The 17,728-nt window shown below is 47.6% G+C and overlaps 5 protein-coding genes across 5 annotated transcripts; 1 reads left to right on the top strand and 4 right to left on the bottom strand.

Annotated features, from left to right (window-relative positions):
* Positions 1 to 110: 110 nt before the first annotated feature.
* EYB26_008173 (uncharacterized protein) lies at positions 111 to 2,898 on the bottom strand (the record flags this gene model as incomplete). Its single annotated transcript, XM_054267430.1, has 2 exons — positions 111 to 2,201; positions 2,272 to 2,898. The coding sequence occupies 2 exons, from the start codon at positions 2,896 to 2,898 to the stop codon at positions 111 to 113; spliced, it is 2,718 nt and encodes a 905-aa protein (XP_054123405.1).
* A 750-nt stretch (positions 2,899 to 3,648) lies between these two features.
* EYB26_008172 (uncharacterized protein) lies at positions 3,649 to 4,928 on the bottom strand (the record flags this gene model as incomplete). Its single annotated transcript, XM_054267429.1, has 6 exons — positions 3,649 to 3,757; positions 3,816 to 4,294; positions 4,349 to 4,493; positions 4,553 to 4,576; positions 4,655 to 4,664; positions 4,787 to 4,928. 6 exons carry the CDS (start codon positions 4,926 to 4,928, stop codon positions 3,649 to 3,651), a joined length of 909 nt encoding a protein of 302 aa, XP_054123404.1.
* Positions 4,929 to 8,162: 3,234 nt separating this feature from the next.
* On the top strand, positions 8,163 to 10,699 carry EYB26_008171 (uncharacterized protein; the record flags this gene model as incomplete). The annotated part of the gene is made up of 3 exons (XM_054267428.1): positions 8,163 to 9,202; positions 9,259 to 9,536; positions 9,591 to 10,699. 3 exons carry the CDS (start codon positions 8,163 to 8,165, stop codon positions 10,697 to 10,699), a joined length of 2,427 nt encoding a protein of 808 aa, XP_054123403.1.
* A 1,121-nt stretch (positions 10,700 to 11,820) lies between these two features.
* EYB26_008170 (uncharacterized protein) lies at positions 11,821 to 13,807 on the bottom strand (the record flags this gene model as incomplete). Its single annotated transcript, XM_054267427.1, has 3 exons — positions 11,821 to 13,210; positions 13,289 to 13,736; positions 13,795 to 13,807. The coding sequence occupies 3 exons, from the start codon at positions 13,805 to 13,807 to the stop codon at positions 11,821 to 11,823; spliced, it is 1,851 nt and encodes a 616-aa protein (XP_054123402.1).
* A 2,036-nt stretch (positions 13,808 to 15,843) lies between these two features.
* EYB26_008169 (uncharacterized protein) lies at positions 15,844 to 17,190 on the bottom strand (the record flags this gene model as incomplete). The annotated part of the gene is made up of 2 exons (XM_054267426.1): positions 15,844 to 16,837; positions 16,907 to 17,190. The coding sequence occupies 2 exons, from the start codon at positions 17,188 to 17,190 to the stop codon at positions 15,844 to 15,846; spliced, it is 1,278 nt and encodes a 425-aa protein (XP_054123401.1).
* Positions 17,191 to 17,728: the final 538 nt, after the last annotated feature.

Genomic DNA, 17,728 nt, shown 5'->3' with positions numbered 1-17,728 from the left:
CCTAACTTAATTACCTACCCCTCAACCCTAGCGGCATGCTCTATACATATTACTTCGTAGAACTCGTTATTTAGCTGGTTATATATGGTTATATACGTAGTATGGTCATGTCACATAAACCGTATCTGAGAGTCCCCCGAGCCCAGCCCGGCAACCTGCTCAAACTCCTGCTGAAAATCGCGCATCACATCATCAAACTGTTCCCAATCCATGGGCATCTCAAACGCATTCGGCTTGTCTTGTAGCCAGATGTTGTCGTTTGGATTCATGTATGCGGTATTATTAGCAGAGAATGCCGATGTTGTTGGATAAGCTATATTGGTAGTAGGATTTATATTGGTGGTGGTAAGTGGGATGATGGTATTAATGTTTGAGACGTTGGACATGTTGGACATGTTGGACATGTTGTGGTCGCCAGAAGTATTCGACATGGCCATGGTATATGCAGGCATGAAATCACTCAAAATATCGGGCATATTCTTGCTGAGATCAAGGTTGAGTTCGGGTGTGGGCTTGGTAGTATCGGTCTTGCTCGTTGATGGTGTTTGAATGAAAGGTGCCGATATGGGATACTTGGGATCAGAGGAGTGAGATAATTGTCCTGGGCTAGAGAATTGAGACATGTTTCCATCTCTTTGGTATGGACTGTTGCTAGTACTTTTTTGCCACTGCTGGTCTGGTTTCGATTGTTGTGGTAGACTTATTTGTTGTTGGTGTGGCTGTGGCTGTTGTTGGTGTTGGTGTTGGTGCTGCTGTAGTTGCGATTGTTGAATATCAAGTAGATTCTGAGCCATCCCCAAACAACCAGCTCCCGGCGGTCCATACCCCTTCGCACGAGACGCTTGCGCTTTGTTATATAACTTTGTCAACGGCCGCCACAAAGACCCCTTCTTCCCCATCGACTTGCGCTCCCATTCATGGAACGTCGAATCAATCGCAAGCCAAGCACGATCCACCCCTGGACATCTCGGTCGAACGCACAGTTCCGCAAGCACAAATGCAATCGCATGCCATTGAACATAGGACCCCAGGAGCCAGCCCCAGCGTCTTGTGGCTTCGCTCGTTTCCATGAGTCGGGTAAATTCGATCACTTCGATCGAAGTTAGCAGTATCCTATTGCGGTCTTCGACGGACAGCGATGTAAGATTGTTCTTGATCATGGGATGATGTACAACCAGCCACAACTTGGCCACTACCAGTCGAGCCATGGTTGCACAGGCCCATTGAAGCGGCTCTTGCATGTCACAGTACTTGACGAATTTCTCATTCAATGTATTGTGCAAGCCTTCCACCGTCTTTTTGCGATCCTCCAAAGTTGGCGCGACCGAGTTTTTTCCCAGGGGGATATGAATCAAGTGGCGATAGTTTTTCGAAACATGGCACCGAATCAGGGTAAAAGTCATATCCGTAAATGCAGCGCGCTCGGGAGGAAAGGTCTTGGATTCTGGGTTGATATCGTCATCGTTAATATTGAGGGGCATCCTCGTGTCGTACATCCATTCGTTAATCATGGGATCGGTGCCGTGATCCTCCGACGTGCGCACATCCGCAATGACTATATGCCACCATAATCGACGGCGCATTTCGGTCTCAAATGGGCTCAGCCCAAAATGAGTCCCGTCGCGGTGAAGGCCCAGACCAGTCGCCAGTCGAAGTATAACAGAAGCCATTGTCCAGACAAATCGATTGTGATCAAGTCTGTGGACACACGAGGTGAACAGAACCGCAGCCTGTAGTAGATTTATATTCAGCGAATTCAGCAGGTTTGCTCTTGCAAGAGCCTGCTCAGTCGCAAAGCGGAATCGACTTATTGTAGTATCACGGTCATCTCCTAATTCTGCGAGACATTGCTCTGGAGGCATGCTAATGACAGCGGCAAGATAAATAACAAAAACAAGTGCCTCGTTGCTTTTATCTAGGGAATCTCCGTTCATAGCTGCATTGATTATCAGATTGCGAACAGTCGGTTTGTGGACGACCATCAATAAGGGAGCCACATTCTGCTCATATGTTTTCCACAGAATAAATGCTTGTGTCGGGGTAGGATGGTAGTTGCGCAAACTATGGGCGAGCGAGCTGTATCCGAACAGAAAGCCATCGTGGTTGCGGCTATTGGGTGATTGCGACGAGTCTTCGGGCGAAGTCTCGTTTTCGACATCTTCTTCGCTGGGGGATTCAAGAATTTGCTCCAGTTCCTCGATCTGTGAGTAGTAGTTAGCACTTGACTAACCCTATGTTTATACTAATACTAGACAAAAAGAATGGGCTTACCTGAGTGCCGAGACTGGTATACATGCGATCACTCATATAAACGCTCTTTGAATCATCAATGACCAAGCGTCCCAACTCCTGGTGCACTTCATTCTTTTGCGTAGAATCTAAACTCCAGACTGCCTGTCCAGTTTTATTCTCAACACCAGGCGGCCCGGACGGATTTGGGGTGTTATTATTATTGTTGTCGATCGCCGATGGATTATCCGTCAATCTCGCCGCAATCAGCTTCTCAATCGCCTCTGTTCCCCCCAGACTCTCAACGACGCCTTCCAACCTCCTCAATCGCGACAATAACTCAACATCGGGCGACCGCCGCGGTTTCCTTGGCGCACGACCGGGACCAGGGAAGATGCATTCAATGCCGGCTTTGACACAGTTGGAGCATGGCTCCGTTTTGTTACAGCGTACCTTGCGGCGACGACAGGTCACACAACTGCGGGGGTTGAGATTCGAGTCCGCGGTAGTACTAGCAGCCCCAGTGTTATCCGAAGAGGTAGAGGGGCTAATATTCGTATTTATATTGGTATTCCCGGCTATATTTGAGGTGGCAAACGGGGTTAATGTCGTTGATGGTATGTACCCCGTCGCATTGGCCGGTGTTTCAACAAGGTTGTTATTCGACATATTGCAGCTCTAGTTCATGCAGGTGATTTTATGTTTATTTTCACCTCCCCTCCTGTCTGCTGGGTTCAGCTCGTCGCCTCGTGGGTTTGCTATGGTCTGACTCGTTCGTTCCGCGTTGTTCTCGCTCTTTCGCGGGCCGAAGAGGGCCGAAGAGGACGAGAAGGCGAGAAGTGATGCGATCAGACAGCGTTGTGATCAGCTCAGCCCCAGACAGGTACAGTACTAACGCCGTCTGTTTCGAGGCAATCGCCAACTGTAAGTGGAACAGTATCTCACCGAGAAGATACCTTGAGGATATTCGCGACTCGCATTTTTCCGAATCAACAGCGACGTTGAAGCGGTTTTGAGAGTGTTCACGTATGACGGTCGTTGTCATTAATTAAGCCTTAAGCCAGTCGGGTGGGGCGACTAGTCCGTCTCTCGTATAGGTAGAATTACGTCCAAATTGATACAACTCGTAGTAACCAAGTTACATACATTCTAAAGAGACAGATTGGCATATTGTTGATAGACATTGGTGGACAAGATGTAGTATAGATATGTATAAAGATATGTGCACGCTGATATTGTATATACAGAGACAGGTAAACATCAAGCATGCATATGTAGTACGTTATGTAGAAGAAATCACGCACTAACACCGGCAATGCATTGCGCCGCAAGCCAAGGATAGAGAGATGCGAAAATATAAGGCCTGAAATTGCTAAAAGACGTTTGGATATCATGGTATAATTATGTCGTAAAAGGTTATTATGTCGGCTTCTTGGTGTGTTGGATAAAGTTGCCAATTTTGACTTTCTCTTTTGCTTCCTGTTGTTCAGGTTGTTCTTCGTATTCTTCGACGACGTTTTCGACTTCCCTATATTAACCGTTAGTATTAAACATTTCTTTTATCAAAGGACTCTATGAGGACATACGAAGTATCCACCCATTGTTGAACTTCTTCGGAAAAGGTGTATCCGTTAAATCGTGCGTTGGTCATGGACCTTTGTCCATATTCATCCGCCAACAGCTTCGTATAAGCATACGGCACTTTGGCCGGGACACCCTCAAAGAAGGTCCGTCTCAAGGGGAAGATATCGTTTTCCTGGAAACGGTGCGAGTCCTTGCACATCAATGCGCCCTTGTCGCCTTGCGCGCGTCGGGAATCGTCTGCGCGCACGGCGGTGATATCAATGAACAGTCCGCTGGATGTATCGATCCATCGGCCGTCAATGACGTTTTCCTTGTCCAAGGTTGTGCGGACAATGTAGTGAGGGTTGATGTCGAGAACGTATTTGCGTTCACCGACGCCAGGGATGTCGAATAAGTGTTCGGTCATGTTGTATTTTTCGGCGAGGAAGTGGATGCCTGGTTCTGAGACTTGGACGTCCAGGTCGTCGTCCCAGGGGAATATCTGTTCAGACATAGGTGTTTAGCGCGGATGCCGACAAGCGGATGCTCGACTCACTTTTTGATTCCACCACCATGCTAGTAATGTGCCGTGCATAATCCAGGTTTCTACATTGAGCTCGTGCATGAATGACAGATATGTTCTGATTAGGGTTGATAGATGCGCAATTTGGTCCTCGTGATCGAGGGCCTGGTCGGTGTAACTATGGCGAGTCAGTCAGTATACCTGTCAGTTGCCATTGTTTGAGAGTCTACTACATACCGACCATCATAATGGCCGCTGAATCTGTCAACACAATGCCTTGTTAGTATGAAACTCCCTACTACGTAGTAATATCGCCCACAAGTGTTGCTTATAACTCACGAAGATTCATCTAGATGCACATGTTAGCCGAACGTTCTCAACCGGGTATCCATCATGTAAGGAGTATACAATACTCCGAACGGGAATACCACGGACAACATGGACAGCCACGACAGCATCACGGCAACTTACGAAAATATTTTTCTGCTGGATCGCCTCCCCTCCCAGTCCAGTCCTTGGCCAGCCTGTCCCTCTCGTCCATGAAATTCGTATCGACTACAGAGACGCTCGCTGTAGCGACTATCATGCTGTATATTAATAGAGATGTGCGCATTGTGTGGGCGAATTTAAGAATGAACAAGAGACTTTCAACCCGCCCCAAAGACCGGCCGGGTCTACGTACACCTGGTGCACGAGGGAGTAATAATATGTGGGAGAATAACAAGCCGACGTCCAGAGATACCAGTTTGCCGCTGTCCGATGTAGGATCGTATTGACGATCGCGGGTCGTATAACTAAGATGAAAGCTGTACAAGAGATGCAACTGAACACAACAAGAGAATGAGAACGAGACAATGCAATGACCGACTGGGAGTATGATTAGTATATACAGAGTACCGTGGTGTTGAAGAGAAGAAGTCGGGTGATGTACAGAGACTGAGGACAAGTCAAGCGACATTTCCCATGGCAAATAGCAGGAATTTACCCCGTACTCCGCCCATACGTACATAGGACACACGACTGTGCATACGGACAAACCAAATTGTTTAGTCTGTAATTACAATACGGTCCACTCTGGGTAGCGTTCCATACTTTGGAAGATTTCTGTCTATCTTATCACGCTGAATGCCGAGAGCTAGTACTAAAGCTGTCGGTATAGAGTACCATCTGCACGGTCAGCATAGTGGCATCTATTCAATATCAATCCAATTCATATGATATGCAATCCATCGCATCACAAACAGATGAAAAAAACAAATCGTCAAATCTACTCTTATCAAATCCTTTGCTGTTGAACGCCTTGTCTCTTGGCGCCCCCTTTTGGCGGTGGATCGAGGGTGGCTTGAGCCCAGCCGGTACTCGCCGTGCCAAGCAACTTTGGCACATCTTTGATCCAGAACATCAGCTTATCAAAGTACTAACTACGTTATTCAAGATGCTCAAGTTGGCCTTGAAAAGTGGTTCACTTCCAACACAAAAGAGCTTCAGATTGAACATGTATTCTGTATCGATGCGGATTACCGAGACAGTCTCAGCAAGCGATCTGCACCCTTTGTCTAGACAACGTAATTGGCCACGTATTTAATAAGATTATTACGCTGTTATCTCCCCGTTATCTCGCGTCTGATTGGATGCACCGGTGCAGTCAACCAATCAAACCAGAATGGCAGAATCTGACTTTTTTCCATGCCACGCGTTCTTTTTCAACCCGCTGACGAGTACGTTTCATTTTGCGCTGAGAGGGGGGGAGTACTCAGTAGTTGTTAGACCCATTTGTTATGTGTAAGTTACGCTCTGAAAGCTGACGCTTGTCATGGCGATACGCGTGACGGTTTTCCTCATTTGGAGCTGCTGAAATCCCTGATCTGCTTGGCTGTCGTCATGCCCTCTTGGCATCTCTTGGCGATGAAATATTGATGAAACGGCGGTATTGGTATGTATGAAACTGTATTGATTTATTGAATCTGCGATCTGCACACTTCTGTAGATTGAGTTTAGATCTGAGAACCACGCAAGAGTATATGTACGCAGGAAGTACATGTACAACCTTCATGTTTTCTTTCCTTCGGGGGTACACAGCATCGCACGATAGCTGGCATCTCCCTGCTCCATTGTCTGTGGTGCCATGACAACGCAAGTTCATGTAATGTAACGCCGCCGATGACGATCATGTAACAAGGAATTCGCCCTACCATTTGATTATCAAGGGATTATCAAGGTGGATCATTGACACAAACACCTTGGCATTCATCCTTGGTCAGCAGGGCGGAATCCGGAGCATGTACTGGTCGCCAGGTCGTGGTGGATCATCATTCTGCGATCCATAAATAAGCAAGCGATCTAGAAGAGTTGGCTAGAGCTTATTTCGGGCCGAATACGTGGTGGGTGTCTCCATACTATGAGCCAATGCCGATCTAGAAATGTTGTATGTTTCAGAACTGCCACTGCAGTTGGCCAGCTAAAGGGTCTGATCTGGCATATGCTCCAGACTCTGCCAGGTTTCTTACTATGGTAGACATTTTCTTGAGAAGTAGAAAATCCGCCGACCGGTCTTGACGCAGTGAGACATGCTATTTGATTCCTTCTCCCTTTCGTCCTTCGAAACTTCGCCGGTACATACTCAAAGTAATTGAGGTAAACCTTCCACAGATATCCGCATCTGAAACAAGCCTGCTCTCAGGTTGTATCATGACTCGGGCTGAGAAACAAAATGAAGGGCTACCGTCTGCAATCCCTTGTCGCCATCGCTTCATTCAGTAATTGTTTTCGTTTTCGTTGTCGTATTCGTAGATTATCAGAGATGTATGCACTAAGTAAGTTATGGACGTGCCGTGTCTTAGATCTGACCAATCAGAGGCACTGAACTATACAAGAGCTATGACCCTTCTTCCAACAACAATCAATTGTTTGCTGGGATTTTCTACAGTCGTCTCTCTGATAGAGTGAATCTCCGTCTATAAATAATGGCCTGATCCGCTCTCTTCCGTTTGCACCATTTCATCTTTCGCTTCAGGGGCAGAGCCTATGCCTTCGTCTATTGCCAACCATGTGCATGCTGTATTTCTCAATCAACGTGTATTCTTCTGTCCGATGTGTTACCGAATATCATGAGTATAAACTGGTTGAAACAGATGCAAGAAGTCCATAGAACAATAGTGGCTGGATGGTAGTAGCTCAGTCGAAGCTACATACTCCATAGTAGTATGTACCGCCGTACTACAGTAGATAGTCAGACGTATTTGGCCTAGTGCGACGGAGGGAGCCCACCCATTGCAACTGCGCCTCCTGATTGGCTGTGAAACCGGAATGGATTTAAGTTCACCGTTCCGCAGCGTCACCATCATGCCACGGCTCTCCCAGGTTCCCAATACGGCAGTCCTCTGGAGTCGGGCATTTCTGTGATTGGCTGGAGACTTACAGAGTAAGGCTGCCCTATCCAGATCTCCGACGTCTTCTCATCCATCTGATACAGCCCTTTGCCCACCATGCTCAGCAGCCTGCGGCGATGCCATCTGTCTATCTGTTCACGGTGAGCAACAGCTGAATTCAGTCTGCCATTTCAGTCCCGGTCTGGCTACGGCGGACATTGCACAATTGAGCATGGCCGTGAATTCTCGTGGTGTTCATCGTCACTGTTATTATCTCCATAGCTTTTACCCACGGTCTTGATGCGATTTCGCAAATCCTGGACGACCGTTCGACACGTGCGGACCGTTTAATTATATTATTACCGGCAACATTGAACACCGACGACACGCGATCGCCCCAGAGCCCAACCACCCCTTGCATGCAGCCAGCCGTCCATGCAAGCATGTCCACCCCTCAACCCGCGATTAGGCACGCCCAGATGGAACCACGATCAACTCCCACCCAACAATTGAACCGCTCCTGCGAATCCTGCCGCTCCTTGAAAGTGCGCTGTCTGCCCGACGCAAATAATGCCAACCAATGTCAACGGTGCGCAAAGGCGAAGAGAGCATGCATATTCGTCGCTCCACAGCGGCGTCGCCCACGCAAACGGACCGACACTCGGGTCGCTCAATTGGAGAGGGAGATGGCCGCAATGCGCTCAGCACTGAAAGACCGACGACATCTGGCTATCGATGAGAGTGCTGGTGAAGAGGATACCGAGAGCGTGAGAGAAGATGAAGAGGCGGCGGACGATGTAGATTTCGGATCCGAGACCGCGAAACGACCGCCGCCGAATTATCAGGAAATTCAATACGTTTCGTCCAACAGGACCTCTCATGACATATCGCAGTCCCCCGGTCTTCATTCTACCTCGCAAGTGTCTCGTGACGGAAGCTCTCCACTGGGCGGCACCCCGGCATTGACCCTAACTTCGAATTTTCTTGATCCGAATGGTGATTTGGATGTTATAGATCGTGGTATTATCTCGATGAATACGGCGGAGGATTTGGTATCGCTGTTTATCAATGATCTGCTGGTTTATTTTCCGTTCCTGGTATTTCCCAATGATACAACTGCCCGTCATCTCCGGGCTACGAAACCCGTGCTTTTTCTGGCCATCCTAGCAGGTACTTCGATTGCGGTTGACGTGGGTCTCGCAAATACCCTCAACCGTGAACTGCTTACCATGTACGCGCAGCGGTTCTTTTTCAAAGCGGAAAAGTCATTGGAAATGGTGCAGGCTCTTCTCGTGATGAATGTATACTATCTACCTCCGGAGTTGCCGTCCCAAATTCAAGCATATCAATACGCGCATATCGCCGCTACCATGGCTTTGGAGATTGGCATTGCGTCAAGGAAGCGCACGCCTCGAAAACCGACGCCGGGTCAGGGACAAGCCAAGCCGGTGCACAGGTTTGATGAACAGATGGTCGAACAAGCTCGTACGATCTTAGCTTGCTATCATCTATCTTCAAAGTGAGTTGAATACAACTTACAGACGTCGTTTCGCATTGCATAACTGACTCTATTAGTGTGGCTATGCGAACACGCCGACCTAATTTACTGCCCTGCAATGACTGGATCAAAGAGTGTGTAAGGTTGCTCTCTCGCTCTCCGTATAGTTCAGACAGACGATACGCCAGCTGGTTCGGTCTTCAAGTCATAACAGACGAGGCGCTGTCATCATTTGGTCTTGACGATACTAGCTCGACGGCTCCGCTGTCTGAAGCTCGCGTAAACGGCGTGCTCCGACTGTTTGATAAAAAGATGGAAGACTGGGAAGAGGATATTGATCCTGATTATCTTACTGGTAAAGTAACCTGGGCAGGCGGTGTTTGTTTGCTCGTTCTGACTTGCTTTCCAGTTCCAATGATACTCGAGCACCGATACACCACACTGGTGGTCTACGAGCTCGGTATTGGGGAAGGGTACCGCGATCCCGACGCCATCAAGCGACAATATTATACCCTCCCTGTTCCCGATGGAGACACGGCCCTCAAGCGGGCAGCGGAACCGCTTAGCGCGATTCGAGTTGACCTCACCATCAAGTGGATGCACGCGGCACAAGGATTGCTCGACACGTTCCTGAAATGCGACGTTCACACTATGCGAAAAATGCCTAATTTGACGTATTCGCGTACCGTCTTGGGGATTATGGTTCTGCTGAAGATCTTCTTTTCTGTCAAGTCTGGAGCTTTGGGAGAAGTCATTAAACCCGATACCGTCAAGGTCGAGGATTACCTAGAGCAATTAACTGAGAGACTGACTGAAGCGAGCGCCGGATCCAAATACCCCATTCCAACACGATGGCTGCTTGTTGTGGGAGGCAAATCACGAGACTGGTTGCAACGATTTCAGAAACACTGCAAGGATCAAGAAGCGCAGCGGCGGGCCCAATACACCGCTGGAAACAATACTAACGCCGGGAACAATAGTGAAGTCGCTATCGGTCCTTCGACTTCAACGGTGTCGGATTCCTGGCATGGAGGGATTATACCGGTGCCGGCACCAACTACATATCACGGAGTGAATTTCTCGTACACCAGAGAACATTTACTACCACAACAGCAACAGCAGCAGCAGCAGCAGCCACCCCCGCCGCCGCCACTCCAAGCTGAGAATTTGCAGCAATCTAATCAATTCGGTGGCTACCCTGCAGTTCAAGAGACCGGCGACGTGACCAAAGGTCCTACAACGACGACCCGGAACACATACTACCCCAATTACACTCAATCCACCTCTTGGGCACGACCAGCAGTTTCGCAGGCAAACGAGTACCAAATACCCGCACAAAATGTCTGGAATTTCCAGCAGCGACAACTGCAACAACAACAACAACAAGTAGTAAATCTACACCACCAACCCTATCCCCCTGCAGTGGGCGGCAACCGTAATGACCCCGGCACGTACCCGATAGACATGGAATTCGACTGGGTTCCCGAACAGGGTATATTCCAATTACCAACTTTCTAAAACATTATACCCATTTGATCATGCTGTTTTCTTTCCATACATACATACATTCATATACATATTAACACCATATCCACCAAATACGACAAATACATCACATCACTTTTTCTCATCGACATGCTCCTCACCAACCGCCTCCCGCCTCTTGTCAGCCTTCTTAGCCTCAAAACTGGAAACACTCTCAACCCGAAAGAGGAGCTCCAGTTCGTCTCGATAACCAGGACAAAACTGAGATTTGCGTTGGCATTGCGTGCATTCGGGGCGGAGGAGGTCGCACTAGTTATCCCACGTAGAATAGATTATTTTAGATTTAAGATTTCACACACAAGTCTGATGATTGCTGGTGCTGGTGGTTGGGGGGGGAAGGAAGGGAGAAAAGGGAAAAGGAGAGATACCTTGATACGTCTTTTGCGACATGCGTGACAATCTCGACTTGGGCGGCCGACGTTCGGCATCTGAGATTATCGCCGGTTCCTGAGAAAGAGAGAGAGAGAGAGAAGAAGGGGAATGGGGGGTCGGATTTCCGATCCGGTGATATTGTATGATAGAACCTTGTATCGGTATATATCGAAGATATGAACTCAAGAATCATACAATAAAGTTCACAACACACCCCCCAAGGGAAATGAGAGAAGAAAAAAAAGAAAAAAAAGAAACCATCAAGATGTAGAATTTCCCCGGTATTTTATTTGATTCTGCAAATTGCCATACAGGCCATCCATCATCTCCCCTAAATAAGGGGATGTCTGTTTTAAGTAATCCATTCGGCGCTACAAGATCGTATATCGCATTTAGCGAGATGGCAGACCAATCATTGAGTTACGTTATGCGAGCGTACTGTTTGGGGGGTCTTGGGACGTAACTATACAAAGTTGAATTCAATGTTGCATTGAACGAACGAACATCAACAAGTCCATTAACTAAATTAGGTAAAACTAGGTAACTAGTTAAATAAAAAATTGTGCCTACGGAACTATTGAATAACAAGGCATCATCATCAGCATGAATATCATACAACAATTGAAACAAATCATACAAACACATCACTATCATAATCATAAATCGTAAATCGGTCGTCATTCGTCTCAGATACCGGGTAAATAATAAGGAAAGAGAAACGATCAAATAATACTAAAAGCTTCCAAAGCATCCATAAAGCCTCCTATTGCACTCGCACCTAGGATTCCGCGCATGGCAGTTCGTTTGAGGTCTTTGTGACGGTTGTAAGGCGAAGGACTACGGGTGCCGCCGCCACCGCTGCTGCTGCCTTTTGAGGCTCGGTTGTTGCGTATTGATCGACGACGATGCGGTTGCGAAGGGAGTGTTAGGTATTGCTGCTGCTGCTGCTGTTGTTGTTGTTGTTGTTGTTGTTGTGATGGATGAAGGGTATTATCAGATAAAGTTCGCGCCAAGTTTGATGCCCGCGGGTTATTGTACTGTCGATATTGTTGCTGCTGTGGAGGATAGTAGTATGGCTGTTGTTGAGTGTAGCTTGACGGTGTAGGTGGAAACCCATTTGTCGGTGTCTTGTAGTAAGACGAAAACGAGCCATTTGCGTAAGGCCCGTTACGTGTTGACGGGCTTGAGGGTGTTGCTCTTGTTCCTGGTTGGGAGGTAGCTAGACGTCCCGGTAGTGCTCCGGTATTCACACTCAAATTATTCGGCATCGGCTGAGGAACTGGTATTGGTCTGGTTTGAGTCTGGATGGTAGGTTGAGGCTTTGTCGAACCACTTGCATGTCGCCAGTGAGTTTCAGCATCAAACCCTGGAACTGTGTTTGTTGTGGAGTATGAATATGGTCGAGAATTGATAGGGGTAGTTGGACTGTTATCCATCTGTCCCTGTTCCGGTATTTCGTCACACTCGCTGCTTGGGTAGGCCTTCTTATGATCTTGTTTTCTTTTGTGAGCCGAGCGCCTTCCCGTCCTAACTACGGAATCTTCCGAACCATCAGAGTCGCTGTGGACATGCGCCTGCTTGTCAGAATACATCTTGCGTAACTGAGCAGCCTGCATTCGAGCTTCCTGTGAATGAGGCTTTCGCCAATCGGTGGTTACCCCTTCAATATAATACCCTCCAGGCATCGAGTCTCGATCAAGACTATCGTCATCAGATAATCCATCGTCGCTTCCGGATGACACATAAGCCCGTGGCATAAGTTTAACACTCTGGCCGGCTTCAACTCTGATCCAGCGCCTCAGTAACGCATCCAAAACTTCCTGCGTGAGTCGAAGCATGTCACTCGGCGATTCCTCCATGGAGTTAAGCGATGATTCTACTCCTAGGGCGATAATGGGAAGTTTTGTCAACGAAGGACTGTTGGATGGGCTGGTTGTTTTCTTCTCGTCGGAGTCGAAGTGGACTGCTGGTCGTTGAGCTTCTTTTGCTTCTTGTCGCGCTAGTTCATATAATCGATCGAGCTTTTTGGTGGACCAGTACCTGACGATGAGCATGTTTTGTGTGTCGGCTCGTTCTTGGACGATCAATTCGTCGGTGAGGGTGTTCAGGACACTAAACCACCAGTTGCCAAACTTAGTAAATATGTATATATATATATATATATTGAAGGGTTGTTGAGAAGAGACTAACCTTTTGATCTCCTGCAAGCGGCCAAGATGCAGAATCTGTGTCATCACCATCAAACTCAATTTGAGTGCTTCCAACTGCGCCAACAAGTACGTAACGCGCTGCTTCTTAAAACAGTCCTTAAACCTCTGCTGCATAGGAACATCCTTTCGTTCCGGCTCTACTTCGGTCTTTTGAACCCTTTCCAGCATGTCCTCTACCTCCTCAAACACCGTTCGAGCTTGGTCACTGATCTGGCGCGCCGTATCGAGGCATTCTCGCGTATGGACAGAATGTTCGGCCTGTAGGCTCTGAACGAGCTGTTTGAGACTCGTTGAGAAGAGAGAGATCCCTTTGGAGATGCTGTGGATGTCGACGCCGAGGTTTGCGACCTGGCATGCTACTGCGTTTAGGAGCAGCGCTAGTCGTAGACCAGCGCCGGCAACACTAGTAGTGATACTGTTCGCCACGCCTGTTCCCATATTAATGTATTAGCACAAGAATTTATCTTCTCGATGGTGAAATCATACCAGTCTCATTCATCACTGGGATAGTTACAGGCATAGACAGTCGTTGGATGGTATCCGATTGCGATAACACGTATTTGAGCAAGATGACAGAGTATCCTAGAGTTGGCGATAGGTAGGTAGATATCCGACGCCAGAAAGGAGTCCACTCTTATTACATGCGTCTTTCTTCAAGGCCCACCTCATCCTGCATCGCCACAATGTCCATCAATTAAATCATGCCTTTCTCTCACAGGGCTGCGGGGTACGCGTATTGGCCTATGGGAGGGAGGGGCGGCCTTGTGCTGGCCGAGACAGTTGAGCCTCCATGAATATCATTGTACGACAGAGTATTGTGTCTGATCGCATACGTATTTTGATTGACCAAGACAAACTAAGACGAAAGACTGTAAGATGATTCGCTCTTGCGGGACGGCCGAGGCTTGTCGAAGCAATGGAAGCGAGGGAACGTCCAATCCGAGCGAGGAGGAAGTGTTCGCTAGCTTCCCCGAGCTGACAATACGACGTCATTGCCCTCCCTCATGCCTCTGACTCCGAGAAATCTGTAACATGTTAACTGATAAAATGATAGGTATGCACTCGTAGTAGTGAGTAATCTCCAAGATTAGCCATGATGATCGTCGGATATCCTCCGACGCTCGTAAGAATCGGCGGGATGAAAGCAGGCGGAAAGTAGAGGTTACCGACCGTATTCCCGGCATTTGCTCTAACTTATTAGTTAGTTACCGGTTTGCATTATGCAACTGAACTACGAAGTAGGTTTGCCAAGCAGATCATGCTTCTTATCTTTCTAGAATGAAGCATGGAAAATGTATATTATCGGCTTCGGCTTGTTTATCCAGACTCCCGAAATGGGACCGCGTGAGTTAGTTACCATGGATTGGTTGAGGCTCTTCGGCGTGTTCCGCTATCTTCTTACCGGTATCAATCCAAGGGTCATAACTAACTACAAGATGGCTGAGTCTTGAAGGCTTCCATGGATTCAGTGTCATGTGTTCGATTTCCCTTCTTGGCATATATCTGAGCTATCTCACCGGTTTCCGTATACAAACACGCCCGATAAGACCGCCGTTTTATTTAGGGCAACTAATGCTGATTATGCCATCGTCCGTCGTATTCCTGAGATATTTGGAGGGAAGAAGCAATCACTAAGACACTTACGAACAGGAATCGAAAACAGTAGTGGACAGTCTTAGAAAGCACATGTCTCTCGTCCTTCCAAATCTCCGCCGAGATTCCCGGTCTGATGTCTAAAATTTAGAATCTCACAAGATGGGTGTTTTGGAGATGTGAAATAGGGTAGATGACTGTAGACCCTCATGTGTACCTAGAAAATGGTCTTGAAACAAGAAATAAGCACCTGCGAGAGCGTGCTGATGCAAAATCAATCGGCTGTAAATGTTGAAAGCATACATTTTCAACAGTGGTAATCTACAAGAGAACATCCATATTTATAAGCACTAAGGATCAAAGACTCCAAAACGCTGTTACAGAATACGCATCAGATGATATCCATGTAATGATTCACTTGGCACCTATATGAGCCCAGGGTTATTCGGCCTTATCCCTAGCCATGACAACTTCGAATCTAGAAAAACGATTAACTGTATCTACCAGCAAATCCTAAATCTAAATACCATTACAAACAGACAATTATCAATACCTCGGGCAAAGAACATAGGTAATAGAATAATTACACGGTAAGAACATAATCTGTAACTAAAGACGATATGAAGACCATGCGCTTCCTTTGTGTCAGGATGCAGACGTACCGAGGTACTCTAATCTGTCACATTTCCCGACAACTATCTTCTTCCTGCCTGAAAATAGTTCTAATCAATTCTACAGCGATATTTTAATGACCGTTCTATGTCCAACTAGTTCCTCAAGTAACAACCTATTGTGTGGGGCACGCCAAGCAGACTAAACAACACAAGCTTTTTAGTCCATCAGGCGGACATCAGCGCTAAAGACCCTTCAAGATCTATTTAATTACATTGAAGCAAATATATAGTTATGTGCCTTGATCTAAACACTGCATAAGAGATATTTTTAGAGAAGCCAACTTCGATGCTTGCGCCAATCCTGTCTTGTCCCCTCTCTCAAATCATCCACGTTGATGAGATCCACACCTTCGCGTACTAACACATGCCATACATGATTGCGCAACCCTCTCGGCCAAGTTGGCGTGCCCCAGTAGCGAACCTTGAGACCACGCCTATGCGCCGCCTCGATCTGCGCACGAATCAACATCAATTGATCTTGCGAAAACCGATTCCAATGGAGACTGCCAATCGCCCGTCCAAAGTTCACGGAGGCATAGTAGCTGTTGGAGAAATCGTAGTCTGGGGATAGAGGGTCCTGACTGGGTATTGGCGACAGAGTCAGCCTATCTAATGGGGCATCGTAGAAAATGTCGCGGTAGGTATCATTTCCTATTACTCGATGCATGGGTGCGTTGCCCGAAGCAACAACGGTGATGGGTCTTTCGTTGAGATGGGTCCCGTTGTAGTATGTCAGATAGCCTGCCTCACGCAGAGGTTCTAGCTGTTCCATCACATACGGCCATAGCTTGTCGCCGTCCGTCTTGAAATCAATGAGTAAGGCCAAAGTCTGAGCAGGATCAGAGGCAAAGACTCCCGCCATTGGAACATTGGCGTGAAAGGCATCCGGCAAATTCAGCAGATTTGTCCGGGTATTGCGCTGATGTAGAATGTCTAGTAATGGATTGAGATACAGCGTGCGCAGAGTCTCGTGGCGGCTAAGCACGAATGGGTTGTGACCGACAAGTAGGTCTTTATCCGACAACCAGATATCTGCCTCGACACCAATGCAACCGGCGAGCAGTGCGGATTTGAGAGGGACCTCGCGCCAGTAGTCGTTATGGGAATGACATCTGCTGAGGGGGACTCCGTGTCTGTCCCAATGCGTCGATGTGGATAAACGGTGATTTGGCAGAAGCCACGCATCAAGCCGATCGTCGAAGTCATCGGGAAAGAGGAAGAAAATACAACTCAAGCCAATGGAGAAGATGTTCAGTAGTCCTCTGAGCCAACAACACGATGGCGATTAATATGAAATTTTTAGGTGATTGGCAGGATGTTTAGGTACTCACAATAGTACTACAAGCCCCCAGAATGGACGTTGTATGTATCGGCAGACAATCGCTCTGGAAGATTCGGGGTGCGCGTTGCAGTGGCCATGTCGACACTTCATCACAGAAGTCCAGTGAGTAGTTACTCTAGACGGTACTGAGGCCAGCTTAGACATAATAAAAAACCGATCAGGTGCCTGACTGTTGCGCGATCCATTGAGAGGCTGCGATTCATAGTCAGAAAACTCGTCAAGAGACTCATCGTCGTTGATCGATCTGAGGGGAATCCCGTCCTCGGCAGACATGACGGTCGGTCCCTATTTGTCAATGATACTAGAAGATTGAAGTTGACAAGAGCAAGAACATTAAATGCGAGAATATAGATACATATTTGGCCATGTCAGGCAAGGAAATCAATGCCTTGATATTGATCCATTGTCGCAATGTCGAAAAGAAGAAAGTCACGGAAGGCAGCCGCATTCGCAAATGCTTGAGGTAAGACGGGAGACTCGGGAACTGCGTATACTAAACCCACTCGAGGCTCGAGCGCGTTGATTTGTTCCGTCGATCATGTTCCCTGGTTGGTTTTGCTGTTTTTGTCCAGCGAGTCGACAGTCCGTGCGAATGCTTGATTTGCAGCTGGCGTTTCATGATTGCTGCAATACACGGCCGGCGAGGTCAATGCACCGGCATTTGCTTTTTCTCGACACAGAGAGCCGGAGTCATGACATCCGTTGCTATCGAATTGCCTCCTATGAACCAAAAACCCGAGTCCGACTTAGGGCTTAGGGTTAGGGCTTCGTCCTATGGAAATACAATCCATTCGAATTTCTATCTAAACAT

Source organism: Talaromyces marneffei, chromosome 6, assembly GCF_009556855.1.
Source record: "Talaromyces marneffei chromosome 6, complete sequence".
NCBI classification, from domain to species: Eukaryota; Fungi; Ascomycota; class Eurotiomycetes; order Eurotiales; family Trichocomaceae; genus Talaromyces; species Talaromyces marneffei.
The sequence above is the reverse complement of the archived record's forward strand: the minus strand, read 5'-3'. Positions and strand labels throughout refer to the sequence as shown.